The sequence below is a fragment of the Mustela nivalis genome (genome assembly GCF_964662115.1).
Source record: "Mustela nivalis genome assembly, chromosome: 12".
In the NCBI taxonomy this organism is placed as follows: domain Eukaryota; kingdom Metazoa; phylum Chordata; class Mammalia; order Carnivora; family Mustelidae; genus Mustela; species Mustela nivalis.
Genome location: NC_139031.1, coordinates 24,015,609 through 24,040,664, shown reverse-complemented (window position 1 = coordinate 24,040,664; position 25,056 = coordinate 24,015,609). Strand labels below are relative to the sequence as shown.

The following is a 25,056-nucleotide window of genomic DNA, read 5'->3' as shown; positions in this document are numbered from 1 at the left end:
GTACACCCCTTCAACCCCAACAATCACAAAAACAACCACAATAAGGATAACACAATTATATCCGGGTTACAAAGAATGTTTGACTTTATTTCTAATGATACTTAAATAATTGAGTCTGCTCAAAAGACCTTAAGAGGTTACCTGAAACTGTTTTCTATAATCATTTTCCAAGATTCATTAAAAAAAATAATACTTTAGAACCTCGATTTTGGTTGATGCCAATACAGAGATAATATCTCTAACAACAACAAAAAAAGGTAAATTCAACAATCAGTACTGAAACAACTAGACATCCGTGTGCAAAAAAATGAATCTAGACACAGACCTTATACCCATCAGAAAAATGAACTCAAAATGGATCATAGACCCAAATGTAAAATGCAAAACTATAAAATTCCTGGAAGATAACACAGAAGAAACCCCAGATGACCTTGTATATAATGATGACTTTTTAGATACAACACCAAAGACCAAATCCATGAAAGAAATAATTGATAAGCTGGACTTTATTAAAATGAAAAGTTCTGGTCTGCAAAAGACAATGTCAAGAGAATGAGAAGACAAGTCATAGACTGGGAGAAAATATTTACAAAAGACATATGTGATAAAGGACTATTATCCAAAATACACATAGAATTCTTAAAACTAAACAATAGGAAAATGAACAACAGAGTTAAAACATACACAAAAGATCTGAACAGACACCTCAACAAGATATATCGATGGAAAATAATCATAAAAATATGTTCAGCATTATATACCATTACAAATTAATACCACTGCATACCTATTAGAATAGCTAGAATCCAGAACACTGACAACAGCGGATGCCAGAAAGAATGTGAAGCAGTTGGAGCTCCCATTCATTGCTGGTAACCATCAAAGTTAGTACAACCACTTTGGAAGACAGTTGCATAGTTTCTTACAAAACCAAATATATTCTTACTTTATGATCTAGAAAGCATTTTCTTTGGTAATCACACAAATAATTTTAAAACACCTATGTCCACACAAAAATCTGCACAGGGATGTTTTTTACCAGCTTTGATCATAATTGCCAAAACTTGGAAGCAACCAAGATGTCTTTTAATAGATGAATAGATAAATAAATACACTGCAGATAAATATACTGTAGTACATCCAGACAATGGGATCTTACTCAGTGCTAAAAAGAAAAGAGCAATCAAATGAGGAGTTAAAAAAAAGAGAGAGAGAGAGAGAAGTAAGCTTGAATGTACAGTACTAAGAGAAAGAAGCCAATCTGAGAAGGCTACATACTGTAGAATTTCAACTATATGACATTCTGGAAAAGGTAAAACTATGGAGACAGTAAAAAGATCAGTGGTTGCCATGGTAGAGAGTAGAAAAGAATGAACAGGCAAAGCACAGATTTTTAGGGGAGTGAGACCATTCTATATGACATTATATTGATATATACATGTTATGATACATTCATCAAAACCCATACAATGTATAGCAAGAATGAACTTTACAGAATTCAGATGATAATGATGGGCCAATGTAAGTTCATTGATTGTAACAAATTTACTACTTTTTTCTGGATATCGATAGTGGGGGAGGCTGTGTATGGGTGAGAGCTAAAGGTAAATGGAAAATCTCTGTACTTTCTACTCTGCCTTACTGTAAACTTAAAACTTCTGTAAGTCTACTTTTAAAAAAATTATGAGAACATGACAAATGTGAGAAGATTCTTGAAGGTAATATATTCTTTACCACTTTCTAAGAGATTATAGGTATTGTATAAAAATTTAATTTTTCATATATTTTAAACCTCATTAGTAGGTATTAAGTGTTATTATTTTATAAAATAATTCATTGGGCTTTAAAAATTAAATACTGGATATCTTACAAAGTAAATTTAAATAATTGAATCTAATGTTAATAGAGAGAGATAATGGTGGGAATGTGCTTCACTGCCTCTTTCTCAAAAATTGCAGTGAAATGAAGCCAAACATAAAAGAGTACAGATTACCTAATTTCATTTATGTGAGTACAAAAGCAGGCCATCTTAGTGTATGATGTTACAAGTCAGGAAAGTGACAGAGAGGAAGCACAAGAGGCTTTTGAGGGGTCACCTGAGGATCCTGGGGTTTGGTTGAGTGTTTCGGGTATTGGTTTGGGTCTTCTCAGTTTGTGAAAATTCATGGAGCTATAGACTTAATGCTATGCTTTTTTTTGAAGTAAAAAAGAAAAAAAAGCAGTAAACATGGTTCCTTAAGTTTTGATTGAAGTGAAGAGGGATAGAAATAAGGGTATATACATTTTTACATAAGTTTGCAGTTCATATAAGGATAGAAAACAAAAAAGAAGTTAACAAGAGAGCTTCAAGGACCTGAGAGGAATGGCCTTTTGGATATATCACTCAATAGGCTGGAATTTCTTAGTGTTACTCATGAGCTAGTATAAATCCTAGGGACACCTGTTTAAAGCTATATTCAGCAAAGAAAACTGTAAGATCTGGGGAAAGTTAGAGCTATCCTAAGCAGAATTAAGAGTGAGGTAGCAATTAGTAAATATCTTTCTGGGAGACTTTAATGACAGCCCTTCACCTGCCAAAATGTGTACTTTCATTTCTGTTTGAATTACTTTTTAAAAATGGATAGGGCTTTGGGTTATGGACATTGGGGAGGGTATGTGCTATGGTGAGCGCTGTGAAGTGTGTAAACCTGGCAATTCACAGACCTGTATCCCTGGGGCTAATAATACATTATATGTTAATAAAAATTAAAAATTAAAAAAAATGGATAGGGCTTAGGAGCTGAACTAATTCTATCACGTAAAGTCTATTTTACTTTGTTCTGTGGGCATGGACAACTGTATGGTTTTACACTGTACAATTGTTCTCTCTAATTTAGTTGCATGTAACCAATGACCTACACCTAAATCCTTTGCATAGGTCATAGGTGTCTCCTCCACAGCCTATGTCAAATTGAGTTTCTGAATAGTTTCTTAAGATAGGAGATATAGTTTATTCTAGAACACATTCCCTGAACACTATTTCAAGAAACAGCTTCCACCCCTTTCTCTCTCATGTCATCTTACTCTGGATGAAATGGACCAGTATGGGCTTTATACCCTCTTATTCCAATACCTCACCCTATGGTGCTAATAAGAAATGATGGGTTCAGAAGGTGACTACAAAAGAAGAGTGAAGAGTGAACTAAAATACTAAGTAATCCTTAAAAATAGATTAATTATGCCTTGAAGAAATAAGAAATTCATTACAGACAACACAGTATCACTGATTATAGGAGATTTATCAGATGCTTTGAAATCTAAGATTTGTAATAAATATTTTCTAAGTGAATGTGCATGGCATTTCTAAGTAAATATCATAAATAGACATTCCATAAATATTTTTTAAATTAAAATTTGGTCAGTGTTCCCTTAGCTATAGACGAAAGTGTGTATATGGTTCAAAAGAAAAGTTATTTTATAGTCGTGGTTTTTGAATATGAGAAAACCCATATCCCCAAAGTGTTAACAATTAGGCACCTGAATTAAAAAGAATTTTCTCATTCATATCCCTCACTTTCAAACTAACTTCTTGATTAAACTTTAATGTAATTATAAGAGTTAATAACCTTAAAGAGAAAAATAATCAAGTCTCCATTATAATTTTCGGGTAGATTCTTTCTGAAGCAAAGTATCACTTGAAAATAATTACCCTTAATAACATGGGAGCTATTCCATTAAATTCTTTTCCTTCATTAAAAAAAGTACATAATTTTGAAGGAAACAGAAAAAATAATGAGAAAACAAACCCCATTTGATCTACTCTACACTCATCAGATGCCCATATCAGCAGTAATGCAATTTCCCATCCACTTTTGAGAATGTTGTAAAAACAATCATACTTCTGTTCCTATATCAAGAAGCTGATGCTGCTGGGGAAACCTCGTTGATTGGTGCCATGGCAGAAGCATCGTTTCTGACATCTGCCTTGCTCATTCCTATTAGTGATCCTTGTATGTAGTGCTTATTAATTCTGTTTTTCTGAAGAGTCCCAAGTTCTCAGTCCATCATCTTCATAAGATGATCCAAATACTAGTCACTACTGATCAGATATCCTCCATATTTAATACAGTTTATCTCTTTTTATTAAGCACTTTCTATGTATTTCACCTTACGTTTAGATTTCACAAGAACCTTAGAAAATATTATCATCCCCATTTTGTAGATGAGGACACAATGATTTAAAGAGGTTTTGTGACTTGACCAAGATCACCAAGTGGTGAGCAGCTAACTGCATTCAAACTGAGGAGAAAGCCTGGGCTTCTGATCATATGTAAAATACCAAGTGTCCAGTGTAAACTCCAGAAACTTCCCACTGCCCCAAATCCTCGCTGCTCCCTCATCCTTCATACAGACTTATTGCTGCATCCCAGTATGGACCTGAGGCCAGACCTTAACCCTCAATTACTAAGCCCACAGCACCTCATCTGTTCCTGGGATTTAAACACTTACTTGTAATTTTTTAGCACATGATGAAGTTCAGGAATTACAAGAATAAAGAATGAGTAAAAGCAGCCCACTGAGGTGAAAGAAGCTGAGTAGGACCATACGAAGAACTAAGGCAATGCCATTGATTTGCCTCAAGCTTTTATTCGATGTTGGCTCCAGCTTTAAGTGTTTATGTATTAAGGGAAGAAATGAGAGATTAATAAACCTTGTCCTTTATGACTATAAAAGAAATTAGACTTAAAAAAACCCCCATCATTTATCACTTTATTCAGTTAAGAAACAGGGGCAAGTACATTTACACGGCTAAATTTCATAATGACTTAACTTGTAAGATTAATATTTTATAACCAGCATGAAGTTTCCTTAATCAGAAACTGAAAATTTACCTAATTTCAAATCAGCCTGTTTATTTATCTTTATATATTTGATATTACTACATTTATCATTCATTTTTTTAAAAAAAATACAGTATTTCCAGGAATACTTTACTACCTACAAACCTTCAGCTTCAAAAATAAATTATATAATGTACTTCCAAATTATTAATAATTATTTTCTCAGTTTTATTTCAAATGAGGTAATTATCAAAAAGAATACTTATATTTAAGATTAACACACTTGACTTTCATCACGTTTGACTTCACTTTCTCTATTTACTAAATAGGTAATATTTAATCACAAGGAAGTCGTGCAGCATAACTTGTAGAGATGACATTTTTGTCAGTTTTTCCAGATATTGACATTTTATATCTCATTTTCCACTTATAGAAGTAGATAAAAAGTAGTGCCAAAGCCAGTAACTTCCATCACGTACATACTAAGATACTGAATTAGCTCCAGTAAAGGAATTGTTACAGTTACAAATAAAGATCATTTGGAGAAGGTAAGATTTCTGTCAGAACCATTTGGTTTTTAGTCAAAGCCCAGTGTCTAGAACAGAGCCAGCCTCCCAATAATTCTGTGTTCCCTGGCTCCCTCCTCCCTTTCTTCCCATTTCACTTGTGTTTTCATTTTCCCTTTTGAAGTACTTTTGAAGTTCTCTCCGAGGGACTGCTGGACCCGTCTCCTAACCTTACCACCCCCGTCTTCAATCTCACTTCCTCCAGTCTGCAAAATACTGCTGATTATTTTTTTAAAACACAAACTGCAGCCCTTCATCGTCCTGTTCAAAAAGCTTCAGTTCCCTGTTGTCTACTGTGTCACCTTCAAACACCAGAATTTGACAGATTTCTGACCCAGCTCAAGCTCATCCGCCCAGTCTCATTTCCAGACTGCTCTCTTGCCACATTCTTGAATTCTTGCAATGTAGATGCTTGGTTTTTTTAGAATGCATGTTCTTCCCTAACTTCTAGCTAGTATTATGCTGTTTTAGCTGTTTCATTTCTTAAATTCCACATATGAGTGAAATTGTATGGTATTTTTCTTTCTCTGACTGACCTTTTTCACTTAGCGTAATACACTCTAGCTCTGTCTGCATTATTGCAAATGGCAATATTTTATTCTTTTTTATGGCTAATATTCCATTGTATATATACACATCTTCTTTATCTGTTCATCAGTCAAATGGACTTCCATTAATGCCTTTTCCCCATCTTGTCCACCTAAGAAATGTCACTTTCCATTTGTAATTTAAATCGGATGTGTTGTATTCTTTGAGACCCTCCTTATGTATTTTCCAATCTCAGCTTTATATTATATTCTTATAATACTCATGCCGTTATCATATCACTTGACAAATACAATCCTTGTTGGTCACATGTTTATGTCCCTCCTCTGTTACATTACGATATCTGAGAACACACAGAACCATGTTTCCTCGGTCTTTGTATTCCTGATGCCTAACATAGAACCCTATTATATACCTTTATATGATTATCAATAAAATGTATGTGGGATAAATAAATGATTCATGAAAGATGAAATAGATATAAACAATAACAATAAAAGACAACAATAAGAATATTTATAGGCATCTGTGTTTTAAAAATATACCTTTACCTTTACTTGAGTATGTAGAGAATTTGGAGCTGGAAGAGCTTTCAGAGATTAGAATATTTTAGTATAATCCATCCATTTAAAAGGTGAAGGCAAGAGGTCAAGATGAGCTCACAACACAGAGGGAAAGTAGTGGGCGAGTTCAGATAAAAGCCTGGGTTCCAAGACACAGTCAAGGTGCTAAGCACTATATGACATATTGTTGGTGGATTTAATTAGAAACAACAAAATTGTGATTTTGCTTTTCTGTTTTTTCAATACATTTTTGTAAATCAAATTATTTCAACTATTTTCCTTAAAATATATTTCCAGAAATAACGATATGGGCTGAGCAAATACTCTTCTGGAAAAATTACACTAATATCTACTCTCACCAAGCATATTTAGAAGAACCAATGTAATTACCTTTTGATAATTACTATTATAATTTTCAAGTCTTTGTAAATTTGACAGGTGGAAAACAATCTTTTATCACCAATTAAATGATCTTTATTGGGGCACCTGGGTGGTTCAGTCAGTTAAGCATCTGCCTTCGGCTCAGGTTATGATCTCAGGGTCCTGGGATGGAGCCCCTACCTGGCTCCCTGCTTAGCAAGGAGTCTGCTTCTCCCTCTCCCCCTACTTCCTGCTCCCCCTGTTTGCACGCTCACTCTCACTTTCTCTCTCAAATAAATAAAATCTTTAAAAATAAGTAGATGATCTTTAATTGCTAGTGAAGGTTAATACTTTTTTCAAATGTTTAACATTTACAAGTTTTGCCAACTGATTTCTTCAAGATGTCATCATTGATACCAGGTACGGTGGTTCTTTTTATATTTGTGCTATTATCCTTTGACACAACAGCCCAAATATACCTCCTACTTTATATTCTGTTTTAAAACTGTGTTTGTGATAATTTTTAATATCTGACAGTGCTAAAATTTTACTAAGTCAAACATGTCTATTTTCCTGTTATAATTTCCCTCATTATCTTATTCAAAAACTTCCCCATTCAAATTCTAATGAATTGAATTTTTTTCTCTTGCTTCTTTTTCACTTAACTCTAAAATAAATTTCAAGTGGATAAGACTTTAATATGGAGGAATCATCTCATTACAGATCTTACTGTAAACTGATAATCAATTAATAGAGTGTCCTTTCCTACCAAGTTTGAAGTCCACCATTATCACATCATAAATTCATATGGCAGTATGTACATGTACAAACTGATTTGTTTATTATAATTATATCTATTTATTATCATTATATATTTCTATCTGGTTCCATCTACCTATTCCTAGTACTAGTTCCTAGAACTAGTACCTATTCTGTACTAGTTCCATATTGGATTGATTATTATAGCTTATCATTAGGTTTGAATATTAAATGTTTGGTAAAGATTAATTTTTCCTCAAAATCATTCAGTTTTTATTCATTTATTTTCACAAATAAAATTTAAATATTATTTCAAATTCCAGAAAATACTCCTTTGTCAATTTGGCTGGAATTCTACTAAGCCTGACTACAGATTTACTCAGAAGAGATTAACATTTTTTCTTGTAATTAGTTTTTCTGTTTACAAACAAGTTATGTCTCTCAATAAAGTTGTCTTCATAGAGGCCTTTCATATTTCCTGGTTTAATTTATTCCAAAATATTTTAAATATTTTTTGCAAAAAACATAGAGTTTAATTTCCAACATATTAATCAGTTTCTTATGTTCTTCGTGTTTTAATATTAATTTTATATTTGATCATCTTCCTAAAGTAAGTCCTTCTAACATATTTTTCAACTTATTGCCTTCAGATGAAATAATTTGAAAATACTCATACTACTACTTTTTCATTTTTAGTAGTAATCTCTGTTATTTTTGTTTCATGTTTCACCACATTGGTTAAAATTTATAGAATATTAATAATAGTGGTAATAGGACTAATCCATCTCTTTAATAGGAACAACAGCTATAAATATATAATTGGTTATAGGCTGAGAGAGATGTATTTTATCATGTTAAACATCTATTCCATTTCTAGTTTATGCTTTTGTACTTGTAACAGAAATGAGGGATATATTTTAATCAAATGGCTTTACAGAATCTTATATTTATCACTGTCTTATTTGACCTATTAATATGTTTATAGTACATTTCCTAATATTAAGCCATACCTATTTCTTTTAGCTAGCTTAAAGTTATTTCATTCAAATAAATTTGCTTTAAAATCAGACTATAGTGTTCAGAGACACTCAACATTATATATTTGGAAATAGCATTAAGTACATGAAATCAATAAGGTTTCTTTTTTTTAAGATTTTATTTATTTATTTGAGAGAGAGAGATCACAAGTAGGCAGAGAGGCAGGCAGAGAGAGAGGGGGAAGCAGGTTCCCTGCTGAGGAGACAGCCTGATCCGGGGCTCGATCCCAGGTTGCTGAGATCACGACCTGAGCCTAAGGCAGAGGCTTTAATCCACTGAGCCACCCAAGCACCCCAATCAATAAGGTTTCTAAAGAAAATAAGGTGCTCATAAATTCTCTCTCTATACCAGTCTCTGTGATTAGACATAGTTTCCTCAGAATGTTGAGCACTGAAATGGTTAGACACCGTCTCACTGGGGAGTCCAGGGAAGCTGCCCATTCCTCTTCATGTCAGGAAATTCAACCACAAAAAGAAGACTAGCATTAAAAAACTCCAAAAGTTGATTCCTCTCTCAGGTTCTCACAGATTCTATGTGATTTTTAACTGTGTCCCCTCCGGCCTAATGAAAACTCACCCATTTAAGGAAGCAGTGAAATTCTGACTTCACAGGGGCATCACACCCTCTCAGGTTTTCATCTCTCTGCTCACTTTGCTCAAATTTTCCCCATAAGCCACTTAGAGAAACTTCCCAAATGTCCCTTTCAACCACAGCAAGTGCCCCCCAGGACAGCCAAGTTGGTACTACTTGCCCTTTGCCACTGATAATTTGGAACAGATCTGACATTCAACTGAATTTTGGCTAATGAGATTCAAGTTTCCAAAATGTTAGAATTGAGACTTAGAAATACATACATGTTAATTTTAGTAGGTATCCTGAAGAAATAGCTAATTTCTAGAAATGTAGATGGCCTTCTGCTATCTACCCTATGGACCTAGAATTAGGGAAAACCAATATGAACAGAACCGAACAGAGCAGACAGAGAGATGTTGGGATTTCTGAACAGTTTTTGTTCTTATAACTGGTCCTTTCTTTAGACCCTGTTGTATTCTGCCATGGGGTTTCTTGACATACCCTCATAAATTCTTCCTTTTAGCTTAAGCAAGCTGAAGGTGGTTTCTGTTACCTACAATCAAACACTCCTGATTAGTAAGCCACTGTGTTTGCCCTGACCCTGATGTGAGCTCAAGTACTAAGAAAAGGAGTGAGGAGACGGCATTGGAATTCTATCCAACACTTTCTCTTTATGATAAATAAGGTTCTCATGGCAACCAAAAAATCTCTGATTCTATACAAGATGTATTAATATTTTATTGCCTCTAGACCAGAACGAAGGGATTGACATTGTTGCTTAAGTTCCTGAAAAATCTGAACTCCTCTGCTTTATTTTATTCTTTTCTTTTGATAAATCTTTAGATTTAAAAAATTTATAGAAACAGTGTTTTGTTCAAATGGTAGCAATGAAAGTAATCCAAAAGTCAGGCCTTTGTTTCCCTCCGGCTCCCCAAGTACAGAGAAAAGGTTGAGAAAAGTTGTAAGGAACACATGAGTAATTCCACATATGCTATGAATCAGAGAGTGCTTAAAATACACATGTAGAATATGGCTCAGGTAAATTCTTCCGTTGATGAGAAAATATCAGCTTGAATGATTAAATGCAATCAAACCACCATTGTTGCTTAAGTCTTTGACAGAAATACCGCTTTGTACTTTAGTAGTTTGACTAAGGGTTTCACCTTTAACTAGTTGTTGCGTTATGGAATAATCCTGGCCTGAAATACTAATCATTTATCATTTGAAATTCTAAGATGATTGTTATGTTCTCCGTTAAACAAGAGACTGGAAGAAGCATGACCTTTTAAACCAAGTATCTTTAAACCATTATCTAATTAGGCATACTGCACAGAAGGTTACAATCTCAGCAAGACCAAGTTTTAAACAGTTACTTTAATTCTATACCAATGGTCTGTGCAGCACCCAGCTGTCAGGGCCCCTTCACTTCCTGCTGCTACAAACTGGAAGAGTCTCCCTTCTTACCAATGACAAGGTTTTATTTACCACCTCAAATTAAAAGGGATCATGAAAAGCAATTTGCCTTGATATCTCATTAATGTCAGAAAGAACCAATTAAACAACAGATTTTTTTTGACATCCAAATTACACTTTAGAGCAGACATTGTCCAATATTTAAATGGACATTACTAGGTAATTCCATCCAATTGGTCAATTTTTTAAAATTACTTAAGATTACCTTTTGTAGCTCAGTGATCCTGACAGAAAATATGGAAGGCTATACTATACAAAATGGACAGTTGCCTTCCAAAGCTCATTCTTCAACAGCTGGTAATAGCTATGCTAAGAACACTAAGTACACAATAATTTTTTGTTGTCACGTAAGTAAGCAGCTCTGGGTCTAGTCAAGTACATTCTCAGCACTTCGGATATAGCAAACTGATCTCAAGGAAACTGGGGTTTGGTCAATGGTTCCCTCACACTTCCAGGCCTTGGGAAGTGAGGTAGCCATCTCACTAGGTGAGAACACGGACCATCACGAACACAACCCACTCAATTGACACGAAATTAACAACATGTAATCGCTGTTAGCTAGGTTCCTAGCACATATTCTAGGTGTCTACCTCCAGTTCCTATGAAAGCCCTGTGAAAGGCAAGGATATTTAAGTTGGGAGATTTGATGTGTGCTCCATGTAGCTATTAGGACATTTCAAGATTCTTCTAGGACCAGCAAGTAGCACTAGGAGAAGTGGAGTGTCCAAGAGTATGGCCACCCCTTCAACCCAGTAACTGACTGAAACGATAAATTTCTGAGTAGCATTCTTTTGAAGATCAAGTCTGAAAAGCAGAGTATAAGGGAAATGCTCTTCATTTATTCTTAACAGGATATGGTAATCCCCATATCATCAGAGTTTGAGAAAGTTGTAAACCAAGATAAAGAAGATTATCTCCCTCCTGAAAACTCTTTTAATAAAATACCCTTCAGTGTTACAAGCATTACATTCTTGGCTTTGATTGTGGGTACAGGTGCAGAACAGTCAAAGAGAAAGCTGCTTCTTTTATATAAAATTTTGTTAAATAACTTTGCTCATATTATTAGGTTGTCAAAGTCCCATATGATACAGTTCTTGTAGACAGAGTTTCCCAGAAAATTAGTCCTCTCTTAAAAAATAGGTAGGCTTGCTTCCATCACAATGAAAGTTATATATCCCACTGGATGTCCCTTTACATCATGGCTGCTCTGGAAGGTCAGAACTTGATGTAGTCCCATATCCTACTTACCATATTGTTTCTTCCTCTTTAAATGATTTTGATAATCTACTTCTATTTGAACTGCCCTATATATCTTTTTATCATAGGCATATATCATAGGCAAGGCACTAATAATTAATGAACACTAACAAATAAGCTAAGAGTGAAATTTAAAAATTTATGAACTCCCTGAAAATTACTAAAAATCAGGAGGAGTATATAATCCATGACAATCGGCTTATGCATAGGTCTCTTACCTTGGAGCATCAGCTATTGGAATACAGACAAGTCTCAAGCCATTAGCAAAACAGCTCTCCAGGGAGCTCAAAGAGATTCTTTTTTGTGTATATACTAAAATTCATGTATTTTATATGACCCTCATACCAAGACTATACTTACTCATACCAGACACAGTTTTATTATGCTTTAATGGGTTCCTGTTGCTTTCAAGGTAAACAAATCTTAAGAATGGCCTGTAAGCCCTCTTTGTATTCTATCTTATCCTTATCTCTGACACCCATCTCCTTCAGATTCACCTGTCACTAACTCCCTACAGTAGGGATGTTTCCCTCTTACAAACTCTCAGTCTGGCACACTTCTACGCTCAGCGCTCATTACAGCCTATATTATTACACCTTTGTGTGCTTTTTTGGTTAATATTTAATTCCCCAAGAAAATCTAAATCTCCTATCTGTTTTAACTGTTTTTATCAGTAGTGTATCTCCAGCACCTATCACAATGTTTAACATGTTCTATGTGCTCAATAAATATATCTTGACTAAATGAATGAAATGTTATATGTGCTTCTCTGTCCATAGTGGGTTGAAAGAAACAAATTATGGAAGAGATCAGTCCTTAAAAAAAAAAAAAAAAAAAAAAAACAAGGCACAAAAACAGCAGCCTGATAAGGTGGTAGGGGAAAAAAGACTATAAAAAGTAGACAAAAGAACTCAGGAATCATTGGAGTCAAGAGGCAAATTGTCTTAATAATCATTAGGCATTAAGATGTTTTTAATAGTCTTTAATAGCATCATTATATTACAGTATGGTATAATAATGGAAGTCATCAAGGAAGGGGTTGGCTTTTATCTATGATTAAGATAAGGGAGAAATTGGTAATTCACCTTTAAAATACTTTAATCTCGTGTTTCTTTAAAGATTTTCCCATCTTCTGGAGATGAGCTTCAGTTATTGAGAAAATATAATCATTTGCATTCCTCTTCACAGCTCCTAACTACTTCGATAAATGGAGTGTTCCCCAACCTCATGTTAGGATAAATAACCTTGCATTGTAATACTCTTCTTTTGCTCAATTTTTATAATTGCAAGAAAATTATTTTTAAATTCCCCTTAATATTTATATTCATAACAAAAGGATTGTTACGTAATGTCTCACAAAAAATTCTGCTGAAAATAAGGATACCCTGTGTTGAATGTAAACCAAATCTTGCCTCGTGTTGCCTGCACAAAGCAAAAGAAGAAGTTTCCACTTGAATTCTAAATTGAAGATGACCTTGTGCTTTTTTGAGAAAGGCTGGCAGCTGAGGTCACTGGAGTGTATTATGATGGACAGTGCAGTGCTGTGCGTGACTCGGAGGCATGTCCATTGTGTGGATTACAGCCAAACAGAAAGAATTAGACAGCTCAGAGCATTCTATCATTTCATTTGAAAATAATGGTCAAAATCATGAGCCGCAACCATTACAGCTTTCATGAAAGAGCAGCAGCATTCAATAATTCCTTCACTTCAGACAGGCAGTTGGCTATTCTCAGCGGAATGCCGTGGGTCCATCTTATTTTGTATCAGTTTCTGTGACACTCACAGAGAGCAGAAGTTCTGCTTCTACAGGAAGTAAATCCCATCTCCAAGGCATCCCATGCAGTTCTAGTTTATAGGACGCAGCCCATTGCTTTACAGCAACCAGATCATTGAAAGTGATACAAGGAAAGAGAAGATACAGAAACTTAACCCAGCGCTCAGAAGGTAAATATGTAGCAAATCCAGATCATCTACCTTCCTGTAGTTGAACTTACTGTTCAAGAAGCTTAAGATCAGTTTTAAAACAAAATCTCTACACCTCCTTCTCTAACAATGGCACGAAAACAAAACATTTTCAAAGAAATCTAATCTGTTGTGAGCGGTTCCAAATGAGCCTCCTAAGTTATTTCTGAAATAGTGATATTTAAGTAGAATATTTTGATTGATTGAGGTTTATTTTTAACTTCTGCTTCTTTCAGGAGCACCAAAAAAAATATGTTTGAGATTTAAAAGCAGGTGGAAAAACTCACACTTCTGATTAAAAGGGGGGGGGACTGCTTCTAATCCTGGGCTTTCCACTCTGTTTGAATGTATTCTATGTATGGGGTGGGGAAGAACAAACACTGTCACTTCTAAAGTAGTTAATGACCAAAAAAAAACAAACCTTGTGACTTACCATTAAAATTTACAGCCCGAATATAACCAAGTAGCTCTTTCCCATCAACAGCACTCATTCGTGGGCAGAGGCCGATGTATCCAGGGCACAGATCTTTGTGCATATTGTGCAGGGCATAAGCCATGGAATACACGGCATCAATTACAAATTGAACCTTTCCTTCCTGTTCATAAGATGAATCCCTGGCAATTCTCTCCAGCCCTGTAAAATAAAAAAGTAAACCATCAGCTGGTGTTAGATTTTACTCAAAGATGGCATTAGGGCTAAGATTTCCACATTTGTGGTACACTTTTGATTTTTTTAAAGATTTTATTTATTTATTTGACAGAGAGAGACACAGCGAGAGAGGGAACACAAGCGGGGGGGGGGGGTTCCCACGATGCAGGGAGCCTGATGTGGGACTCGATCCCAGAATTCTGGGATCATGACCTGAGCTGAAGGCAGAGGCTTAGTGACTGAGCCACCCAGGTGCCCTCTGAGGCACACTTAATGAGACAAAACTATTTACTTTAACTCCCAATTATTTTATTCCTATACATACTGAGTCAGGCTTTTAAACTGGGTATTGCATTTTTTATTTGGAAAGAACAGAAACTATTCTATTAGCAACAAAAAGATATAAACTAAACAAAAACATAGAATTTCATTATCTTTATTTCCACCTTACTGAGTCCGATTACGTTTTACATTCTAGTAATTACATAACATTTTGGTAGTGACTTGATCTTTCTTCTTTACATCTACTTCAGTTCCGGGAGTATCATTTAATTCGTGTCTCAAAGTAAGGTCTTCCCTCCCCCTGCCCCATCATATCTATGCTCATTTTGAACGTATTTTACTTGGGAGCCCTTTTTGTAAATATTAAAAGACAGTTTTTCCTTAAGCAAACCAGCTATCTTCAGAAGAATCATTCAACTTATTTTCTTCTTGAACTCAATTTTCTTTTTCTTTTTTTTTAATGATTTTATTTATTGATTTATTTGAGAGAGAGAGAGCAGGAGGAGGAACAGAGGGAAACAAGCCGCCTCTGCATTGAGCTCGGAGACTGAGGTGAGGCTCTATCTCAGGACCCTGAAATCATGACCTGAGCCGAAATCAAGAGTTGGACGCTCAACCAACTGAACCACCCAGATGCCCCTTGAACTCAATTTTCTGTTTTATTTTATTTTTAAATCTTTCTATGGAGATAAAATTGGCATATAACATGCTTTAAGTTTAAGGTATACTACATGATGGTTTTATATATGTATAGATTATGAAATGATTTCCATAATAAAGGTTAGTTAACACATTCATTACCTTCCATAGTAAGTTTTTTTTTAATTTTCCTTGTGGTGGTAACATTTAAGATTTACCCTTAGCAACTTTCAAGTATACAGTACAGTATTATTAACCATAATCACCATGTTGTGCTTAGATACCCAACAATTTTCTGTTTCTGTATTAATCAATTTAATTTATTAAATCCAGTAGTCTGATAAGTTAGTTTTCTAGGACTTTCCTGTCACCTAACTGCCAGCCCACCTTTCCAATTGCCTATCATATTCCTGCATAGTCTGCTTCCATGTCAAACTCAATAGTGCTAAAACCAGGCTATTATTATAGAGAATTACATCATTTCCCTAAAACCTCAGTTGGAATTGAAGGTATTTCAGGTGTGAGAGCAGAGAAGGGAGATCTGCTCTTACAAAGAGCACCTTCAAGATGACAAAAGACATACCGATCCCTTCAATTGCATTAGCTGTGTGATCTAAGCTAACATCCATGCAGATCCAGGAGTGCTGTCTTCTCCCTATCTCCATTGGCACTTTGTCTCCTTGGGGTCTTAGAATGGCTTTGCTATGTCCAGAATGTCATCAAGTGACCTTGTGAAAACAGCCCTTTCAGCTTCTGCCCAAAAACTTCTCCCCCATAGTTTTCACCACAAAGTAGACAATTCATAAACAAATATTGAAGAATGGTCACAGCAACCAAAAAGATGAGTTGTTTCTTTAAAGATCTTATCCGGTGACCAACCACTCTGGCTAGTCCAGGATCGAGGGATTTCTCAGAATACAGGACCAAAACCCAGATAGTCCTGAGCCAACCAGCATGGTTGCTTAAGAAAACAAGAGGCAAATGACAAGTAAACTTGATACAAGACTGAAATAACTACTTTGAGGGTAGGCCCGTAGGTCCATAAGAAGATTCCCAGTTTCATTCATTTTGTATCACTAAATTTGATAACTGGAAATGAATCCTATAAATCCTCGAGCAGTTGTTCCATTCCTGATTATCTTCTTAAGTCCAGACTCCTGAGGGCCACCCCAGATTTACTGAATCAGCATCTCCCAATTTGGGAACATGACAAATCTGTAATTTCCAAACACAGATACCTCACTGTCTTAGTCTGAGCTGCTATAACAAAATACCAAAGACTCGCTGGCTTGTAAACAACAGAATTTGCTTCTCATTGCTCTTGAGGCTACAAGTCCAGACTAAGGGTAACAGCATGGTTGGGTCCTGGTGAAAGATATCTTCTGGGTTGCAGGCAGCTGTTTTCTTATTATATCATTACATGGAAGAGAGCAGACTTCGGGTGACTTCTTTTAAGGACACTAATCCCATTCATGAGGGATAGCGCTCTAGCTTCAAAACTTCATCTAACCTAATTACCTCCCAAAGGCCCCACATCCTCATACCTTTATATCAGGGGGTAGAGTTTTAACACATTTCAAATCTATGACAGGGACACAAACATTGTCTGTAACACTACATTCCAAATTTGCTGTTTGTATTGCTGCTGCTCTGTAAATCCCTAGGCTACACACACACACACACACACACACACACACACACACACACAACTTCTGTGAACATTATCACTTGTTTTTCTGACTTTGCTTCTCTTGTGTACTTTATTTGTGTGCATGTGTGGGTCTTCTCTAATAATCAAGAGGATGCACAATTTTTAAAAGATTTATTTATTTGTTTAAGAGAGAGAAGGGGGAGGGGCATAAGGAGAGAGAAAATCTCAGATTCCTCACTGAGTGCAGAGCCTGAAGCAGGGCTTAATTTCACAGCCCTGAAATCATGACCTGAGCTGAAAACAAGAGTTAGTTACTTAACAGACTGAGCCATCCAGGCACCCCTCTTTTTAAAGAGAGAATTTCTTTTTCTCCATTGCCACTGGGTGGAGTATGAACAGCAGGCACAGAAATGGCAGAAAATGCCCAAGCCCAAGTACAAAGAAAATAATAACCACAAGAACATAAAGAAATTTGGAAATTTTTCAGTCCATGGAATATAGGTAAGAGCTAGATATGTGTGAATATTTTATATTTTTAAATTTACTCTATCCTAAAATGTTTTTATTTTAATGCTACAGTTTATCCAATGCAACCTCACTCCATCTATAAAGATATTTCTCAATATTCAATAATTGGGATAAATTATACACAATACTTTCCTGATAAATTTTAATGGACATGTCCTAATTGAATAGACATTCTTTTATTTTTTTTAAGATTTATTTATTTATTCGAGAGGGTGGGGCAAAGGGAGAGGGAGAGAGAAAATCTCAAGCAGACTCTGTGCAAAGGATGCGCTCAAGGTACGGCTTGATCTCATGACCCTGAGATTATGATCTGAGTGAAAATCAAGACCTGGTTGCTTAACTGACTGAGCCACCCAGGTGCCCTTAGTAGACATATTCTTTTTTGATTTTTCCTAAAGCAATTTTAACTTTATACATAATAGATTTATAATTAACTCTTAAATACCATACCTATCATTAAAGGGACATATTTAAATTTGCACTTGTTAAACTATTTATTTCCTTAACTAGTTGTAAACTCCTAGTAGTATGAGCAGAGATTAAATATATCCAACTTTGCGCTCTTTTTTAAGTAAAAGTTCAGAAGGCTGCTTAATGATAACTGTCACATAAGTCAGTGAACACACTATGACTCTTTCCATGAAGTGATGGAAGCACACGGTGACAAACTAAAAGACTGAACATTATTATCATTTCTAAGTTTAACAAGAAATCATTTTATTTCTTTCCAGGCTGTTTAGACACCATATTTTTCTATTCCCTAACATTTCAACTTCATGAAGACACTTAAGATTTTACAAGAGCGGGGGTTTGCTCCTCAATTCCTGTAGTTGCTTGTCTTATTCATCTAAAAAGGAATTTAAGAAGCTAACAGTGACTCATCAACTTAATTGGCTGTAAAATTTCATTATGCTATAGTTTCTAAAGTTAGTGTTAATGTATTGCTATAAAGGGCTAAATATTGTCAAAGGCTATAAGTCAGCCATCCATTTAAAACACTGACTGTAAAGTTGTGAGGTGCTTTAGTGTATAGCTTAAAACTAACAGCAAATAGCAAAGTGTTTGCAGGGGGGAGTTGAAGTCAGCCTCATAAATTTTATAGCAAGATTATTTTACATTTTCATTAATGAAATGTAAAACTTCTGACTGTATCTCATGTTCCTGGACAACAGAATAAATTCTTACTGGTCCAAGTAATACCTCATGTGCCTCGGTTAAGGTCTTTCAAGCATCACGATGTATCTTCTTGGTTTTCAAAAGGCAAATCTGCTCAAGTTTGCAGAGTGCCATACACATTACAGTGCGAATTCCTAAGATATGCCTGACATGAATTTTAAATTTTTTGACAGATAGTCGTTGAGCTTTGCTTTCCAAGAATTTCTGATTTCTCAGGGTGTAGTTTAGTTTTATGGATTGAGATTCGAGGTTATTTTCCTTTTCCTGAAAGTATGTTAATATAATGATGATCCAATAAACTGATCAGTTCAGTGAAGAAGAAGAAAAAGAAGCAGAAAAAAAGGAGGAGGAAGAGATGGAAGTCTTACCAGTCGTTTTATTCTCAAGAAACCACATATCCAATGTTTGATTTTTTTTACTATAATCCTAGCACGCTATAGAAAAAAATCCCACATTCTAAATTTATAGGTTAAAAAGTATTTATTTAGTTTCTCTCTGACTTTCCCTTAAGAATGCAGCAACTATTTTAAATGGTTACACTGTTTTCTTGCAGTTTGTGTGGAGAGGAGGGTAGGAGGAAAGAAGAGAATCCGTGACCTGTTAGGGACACATTTAGGCACATAGGACCAGAATGAAGGGTCATTCTGAATTCCACAACAACTCTGTATCTCGCTACTCGATGCACCAGAGAAAAGACTGTCATATCCTACAAGCCACTCTCCCAGTGCCCTACATGTACGCACTAACTGCACAGTGGATGACAGAAATCAGTGAACCACGCACACCAGTAACAATCCGTGAGAACCAGAAAGGATCACACTGCACACGCAAAAGGAATCGCTATCAACTCAGCCAACCTAAGTCACCTTCTACTGAATTTAAACTGATTTGGCTTCAAGGATACAATAGAGGAAAGATGGGAAAGAAACAGAAGCATACTCAATTATACAAGAATTTCTCCTAAGCACCGGGATAGGCCAATGAAGCGCGAGCAGCTCCCATGCAAACTCTAGGGAGAGGAGAACAAGGGCCCTACGGTAAGGCAGAAAGACAGACTGACTGAGGGAGGCAGTGGCTACAGGAGAAAGAGTATGGGCCAGTGGGGCAGACCTAGATCAGGGTCCCAACTAACACAACCCAAGGCAAGTGGACTTGGGCACATTCCTGGGCTTTTGACTGGGACAGCTGCCCCCAGGGACCTCCGCAATGTGCTATCCCATCTCTCCAGCCTCATCTGCTGGCACTACCCCGCTTCTTGCTGCTCCGCTTGTAGGTCCTTGAATATAACCCGAGATCTCCCACCATAGGGCTTCACGCGGATATCCACTCTGTAACTCTTCATGCCTTCCTGGATACCTCCTGCTCAGCCTCCAAGCTTCAGGTAAGATGTCATATCAAGATAGGCGAGAGCACTGATATTTAATTTTTTAAGATAGCAGCCCAGATCAGATTATAGAGTATCTTAAATGCTACGTTGAATATTGAATATTGTTCAGTTGGAAACACAGAATCATGACCAATATTTAAAATATTTCTGGGAATATGGGTAAAGTAAATTGAAGCAAATGTAGTTTGAAGGTAGAGATACAAGCTGGGAGGCAGGGCAGATATAGGTTGAAAAAGCAGGAAAAAAAGAATGAGGGAAAATATGTTTCAGATGTCAAACTGACAGTATTTGGCGCCCTGATTAAATATGGGAGTAAGGTTTGAAGGCAATCAACAACTCAGGTGTTTTGAGGCAAGGTAGCAGAACCCTGACAGCATTAACAGAATTTGGAAAATCAGGCTAACAAGAAGGTTTTGTTTTTGACGGCTCTGGCTCTCCAACTGCATCAAGAAAGACCTCAGTTAAAAGAACTGATTTTTAATATTCTCTAGTATTTAATATATCCTCTAACAAAGTATGCAGATTTTACATAAATTTGTTGAATTGCTTGAAGAACAAAAGGCCCAAATGTTTAGAGTAATCACATAATAGTAATACCACTGATCATTTATTTACAGCATTGCAATAATTTAAGCTTTACTTAGGAGTGAAGTACCATTTGTAGTACTGTTGTAAAACCAATGGCCTGAGGGGCTCCTGGGTGGCTCAGTTGATTAAGCATCTGCCTTTGGCTCAGGTCCTGATCTCAGGGTCCTGGGATCAAGCCCTCCATTGCATTCCCTGCTCAGTGGGGAGTCTGCTTCTCCCCTTCCCTCCACCTCTCCCCCTGCTTGTGCTCTCGCTCTCTAATAAATAAATAAAATCTTACAAGTAAGAAAAAGAAAAAAGACCAATGGCCAGAGAAGTCGAAGACTCGCATTCTAGTTCTAACAGAGTGGCCAAATGACTTTGTGTCCTTGGTCAAGTCATGAGCTTTCTAGGATTTGTTTACTTCTCAGTAGAAATTAGACAATTGAATAACATGGTCAGTCAAGGTCCCTACAGTTCTAAAGTTCTAGATGCTAGGGCATATTCTGTTTCCTCCTTACACTTGCTAAGATTGCTGGAAGATTGTATAAGGGTAGGAGTGAACAAATACCTCTAAAAATTCTCCAAAATAGTTTGGAATAACCAGTAACTGGACTACCATCGAGACCTGGAAATTCCACAGTAACAAAAAATACCAGCCTGGATTTTTCTTCCTGTATTATTAGTCTGGTTAACTGAGTTACTGCATTTTCATGACTCTTAGACTTTAACTACTTCGAATGTAGTACCTTTTGAAGGAGAAAAGTTTCATGTCTCTTTTTATTATGATCTGATAGTTAAAGGAATCAGTTATGGAAAATAAGATCAGAGAAGTAAAAGGACACAAATAATTAAGATGGGCAGGACCCTTCATGAGAAGCATCTCTTTAGTCCTAAATTACTATTATTCCCCCCTTTTTTAAATAGATAAAGGAACTAAGACTCAACATTTGAAAAACTATCCAAGATCACATAGTTATGGCAGTAAATGGTAGTCAAGTCTGACTCAAAACCTTGGCCATTAATTATCACACTGCCTCCTTCTCTGTGAAATTGTGTTTGTTTGTTTTTCCAAACCAGGCTTACCTTCCACTTCTCTGAACTCCTCTAACTTTTAGCCATTAGACCCACAACTGACTTGTCTTATATGGTAAGTAGTAGGTAGAGATTGTGTGTGTGTGTGTGTGTGTGTGTGTGTGTACCTTTAAAGAACAGTGAGCAGGAACTAAAGAATAATATAAAATAACATACTTTTACAGAAATACTAATAAATATTAACAAATGACCACATATTAAAATATACAAAAAAGGGGAAATACACTCCTGTAACATTGTAAGCATTTTTCTGACATATTAACACACTCATCTTGGGGCGCCTGGGTGGCCCAGTGGGATAAGCCTCTGCCTTCAGCTCAGGTTATGATCTCAGGATCCTGGGATGGAGCCCCATGTTGGGTTCTCTGCTCAGCAGGGGGCCTGCTCCTCCCCCCACCTCCGCCTGCCTCTCTGCCTACTTGTGATCATTCTCTCTCTGTCCAAAAATAAATAAAATCATTAAAAAAAGAAAACTCATCTTGCTTGTGAATTTCAGTAATGCACCTGAGATCAAGTTGGCATAATGTGGCTGAAATTCATAAGCAAGACGATTAGATATTTGTGGCAAAAGCCAAAGCCAATAAAACTTATAAATTAATATTTATAAAAATCAATAGAGTATTTTAACTCTGGAAGGTAAGAGCGTAAATGTCTGTAAGATTCCTCTAAGAAAGTAACATCAAGCTCAAAAGAGAATTCCACACCTAAGGTTCTGCTTTGTCAATTCTGCACTAGGCTTTGTCAAGGGCCTGAATAAACAGATGTATTGGACTAATGAACTAATTTGAGCCTCTGCCTTATCTATTTACAAAGGGCAGAGAAAATGAGAAGATAAGGGTCCTCTGTTGAAAATCACCTGCTCTCTATTTCTTCTGTAATTTAAATGTAGTCCCAAGAACTGAAGGCTCTTAGCTGCCCGAGGACACATCAGGAGACACTTGTAAATCAACCCCTGAAGAGTGCTACATCAGCCCACAATGACTTCTCTGCTTTGTGTGCCTGGCAGGAAATGGAAAGTGCTTCAGGCAGGTGCCAGGTGTCCCCTTCAGGTGCTAAATTTTCCATGCAATGCCCTAGGGTTTTTAAAACACTAAAAAACCTAAGGTAAGAGGCAAGTAAGATTAAGAGTGTATCTTCAGGCAAAACAACCAGTTTAAAAAAAAAAAGATGCTCAGAAGAGGAAATTATTTCACAGATATATCCCTAAGTCCCCAAACAAAGAAAAGGCATTTGATTAATTTCAGACAGTTGCATTTCTTTACATAATTATCTTGATCATGTACATCAGAGTTCAATAGTGAATAGTAGAGTTTTTCTCTTTAACTACTCCATAGAAGAATCCAATATCCCCCCCTAAACTCCCTCTAGCAGATAGGACTTCTCATGCATCTCCCGCCCCAAGATATGTTAGTAGTTATTGCAGACCTTATAATGTGGCTTCAGATGTGCCTTTAAAAATATTTATTTATTTTTTTTCTAATCACAAAAGCTAATCAGTATTAGTAGAAATGTGAGAAAAAAGTATAATGAAGAAAATAAAGAATATCTATTAGCCTATCACATTAACCATTTATATATTGACCTATTGCCTTATAGGATTTCTCTATTTTCCCCTAAATTAAGAAGATACTGTATATATATATTTTTTAATCTGCTATATTCACTTCACCTAGTGAGGATTTCCCTATATTGTAGGAAAGCATAGTTTTTATACTTGCATTGTAGTTCATTCAGTGGATTCAGGTTTTTGCATATAACTGTTTCCCAGTACTCAGAATAATATTTGATTGCAGGTAGAGATCTTACCTTGTTTTTCAAATTATGAGCCAGTTCTTCCACACTATTTCTTGAATGTTCTTTTCCCCATTGATTTATATAAAGTCACTTTTAACACACATCAAACTCTGTATGTTCTTGGATATACACCTGGAGTTTATGCTCTAGGCCACTAGTCTCCTACCTGTTGGACAATTATTGTAATTTTATGATAAGTTCTACCATCTGTTCATGCAAGTTCTATCAATACTCTTGTTTTTTCAAATTCTTGATAGTTCTCACAAATAAACTTTAGAACTATTTAAGCTAGTTCTAAAAATTGCAGCTTTTATTCGAATTGTATTGATTTTTAAAATTAGTTGCAGGAGACTTGAAATAGCTGCAATATTAAGTGAGTGTCCCATTTAGAAACAGAGTATCTCCATTTATTCGAACCTTCTTTTGGAATCCTCAGCAAAGATATGTCACTCACGTATTCCTTTTCATGTAATGCCCTGATATTTCGTTTTCTAGCCTTATGAAACAATTTTTTTCATTGTATTTTTAGATGGTTGATCATGGTACAATTAATAAATTCTCAACTCATTCTTTTTTTTAAAAAGATTTTTAATTATTTGAGAGAGAGAGAGAGAGACCATGTGTGTGCGTGCATGTAACCAGGGGTGGGTGGGTGGGATCCCAAACCTGTGTGCTCCAGAAGCCTGAGCCCAAAGTAGGGCTGGATCTCCCCACCCTGAGATCATGACGTGAGCAGAAACCAAGAGTTAGACACTTAACTGACTGAGTCACCCAGGTGCCCCTCAATTCATTCTCTTTTTTTTTTTTTTAAAGATTTTATTTATTTATTGACAGAGAGAAATCACAAGTATATGGAGAGGCAGGCAGAGAGAGAGAGAGGGAAGCAGGCTCCCCGCCGAGCAGAGAGCCCGACGCGGGACTCGATCCCAGAACCCTGAGATCATGACCCGAGCCGAAGGCAGCGGCTTAACCCACTGAGCCACCCAGGCGCCCCCCCTTCAATTCATTCTTAATGTTCAACATTTTCTTCTCCCCTTATTTAAACTGTATGCAACATAGAAGGCCCAGGTTAAGTTCCATCTCTTGTTAAAAACAAACAAACAGAAAAATGCAGAAAAACATCGGTTCTGACATCAGACAGATCAAGATTTGAGATTGTTCCTGAGTCTCTTATTCTGTACTCATAAAATGGGAATTTATACCTATGTTGCATGGCCATTGTGAGAACTGAGGTAATGCAGGGCATCCAGCACATTATACAATGAATAAATGGATACCATTATTTGTTATACGGGGCTATAAAATACTTAAGCTTCTACAATGTGCAACACTTTTCCAATTACACAAACAAAAGAAATCCCAATATAAAC

The 25,056-nt window shown here is 36.1% G+C and overlaps 1 protein-coding gene across 6 annotated transcripts in view; it reads right to left on the bottom strand.

The window, feature by feature from the left end:
• GRM8 (glutamate metabotropic receptor 8) overlaps positions 1 to 25,056 on the bottom strand; it is a 741,710-nt gene that overhangs the window by 251,560 nt on the left and 465,094 nt on the right. For all 6 annotated transcript variants that reach the window (XM_082694091.1, XM_082694093.1, XM_082694094.1 and 3 more), the window contains exon 7: positions 14,352 to 14,552. In XM_082694091.1, coding sequence (XP_082550217.1) covers positions 14,352 to 14,552 — 201 coding nt within the window. The remainder of the gene's footprint in view (positions 1 to 14,351; positions 14,553 to 25,056) is intronic.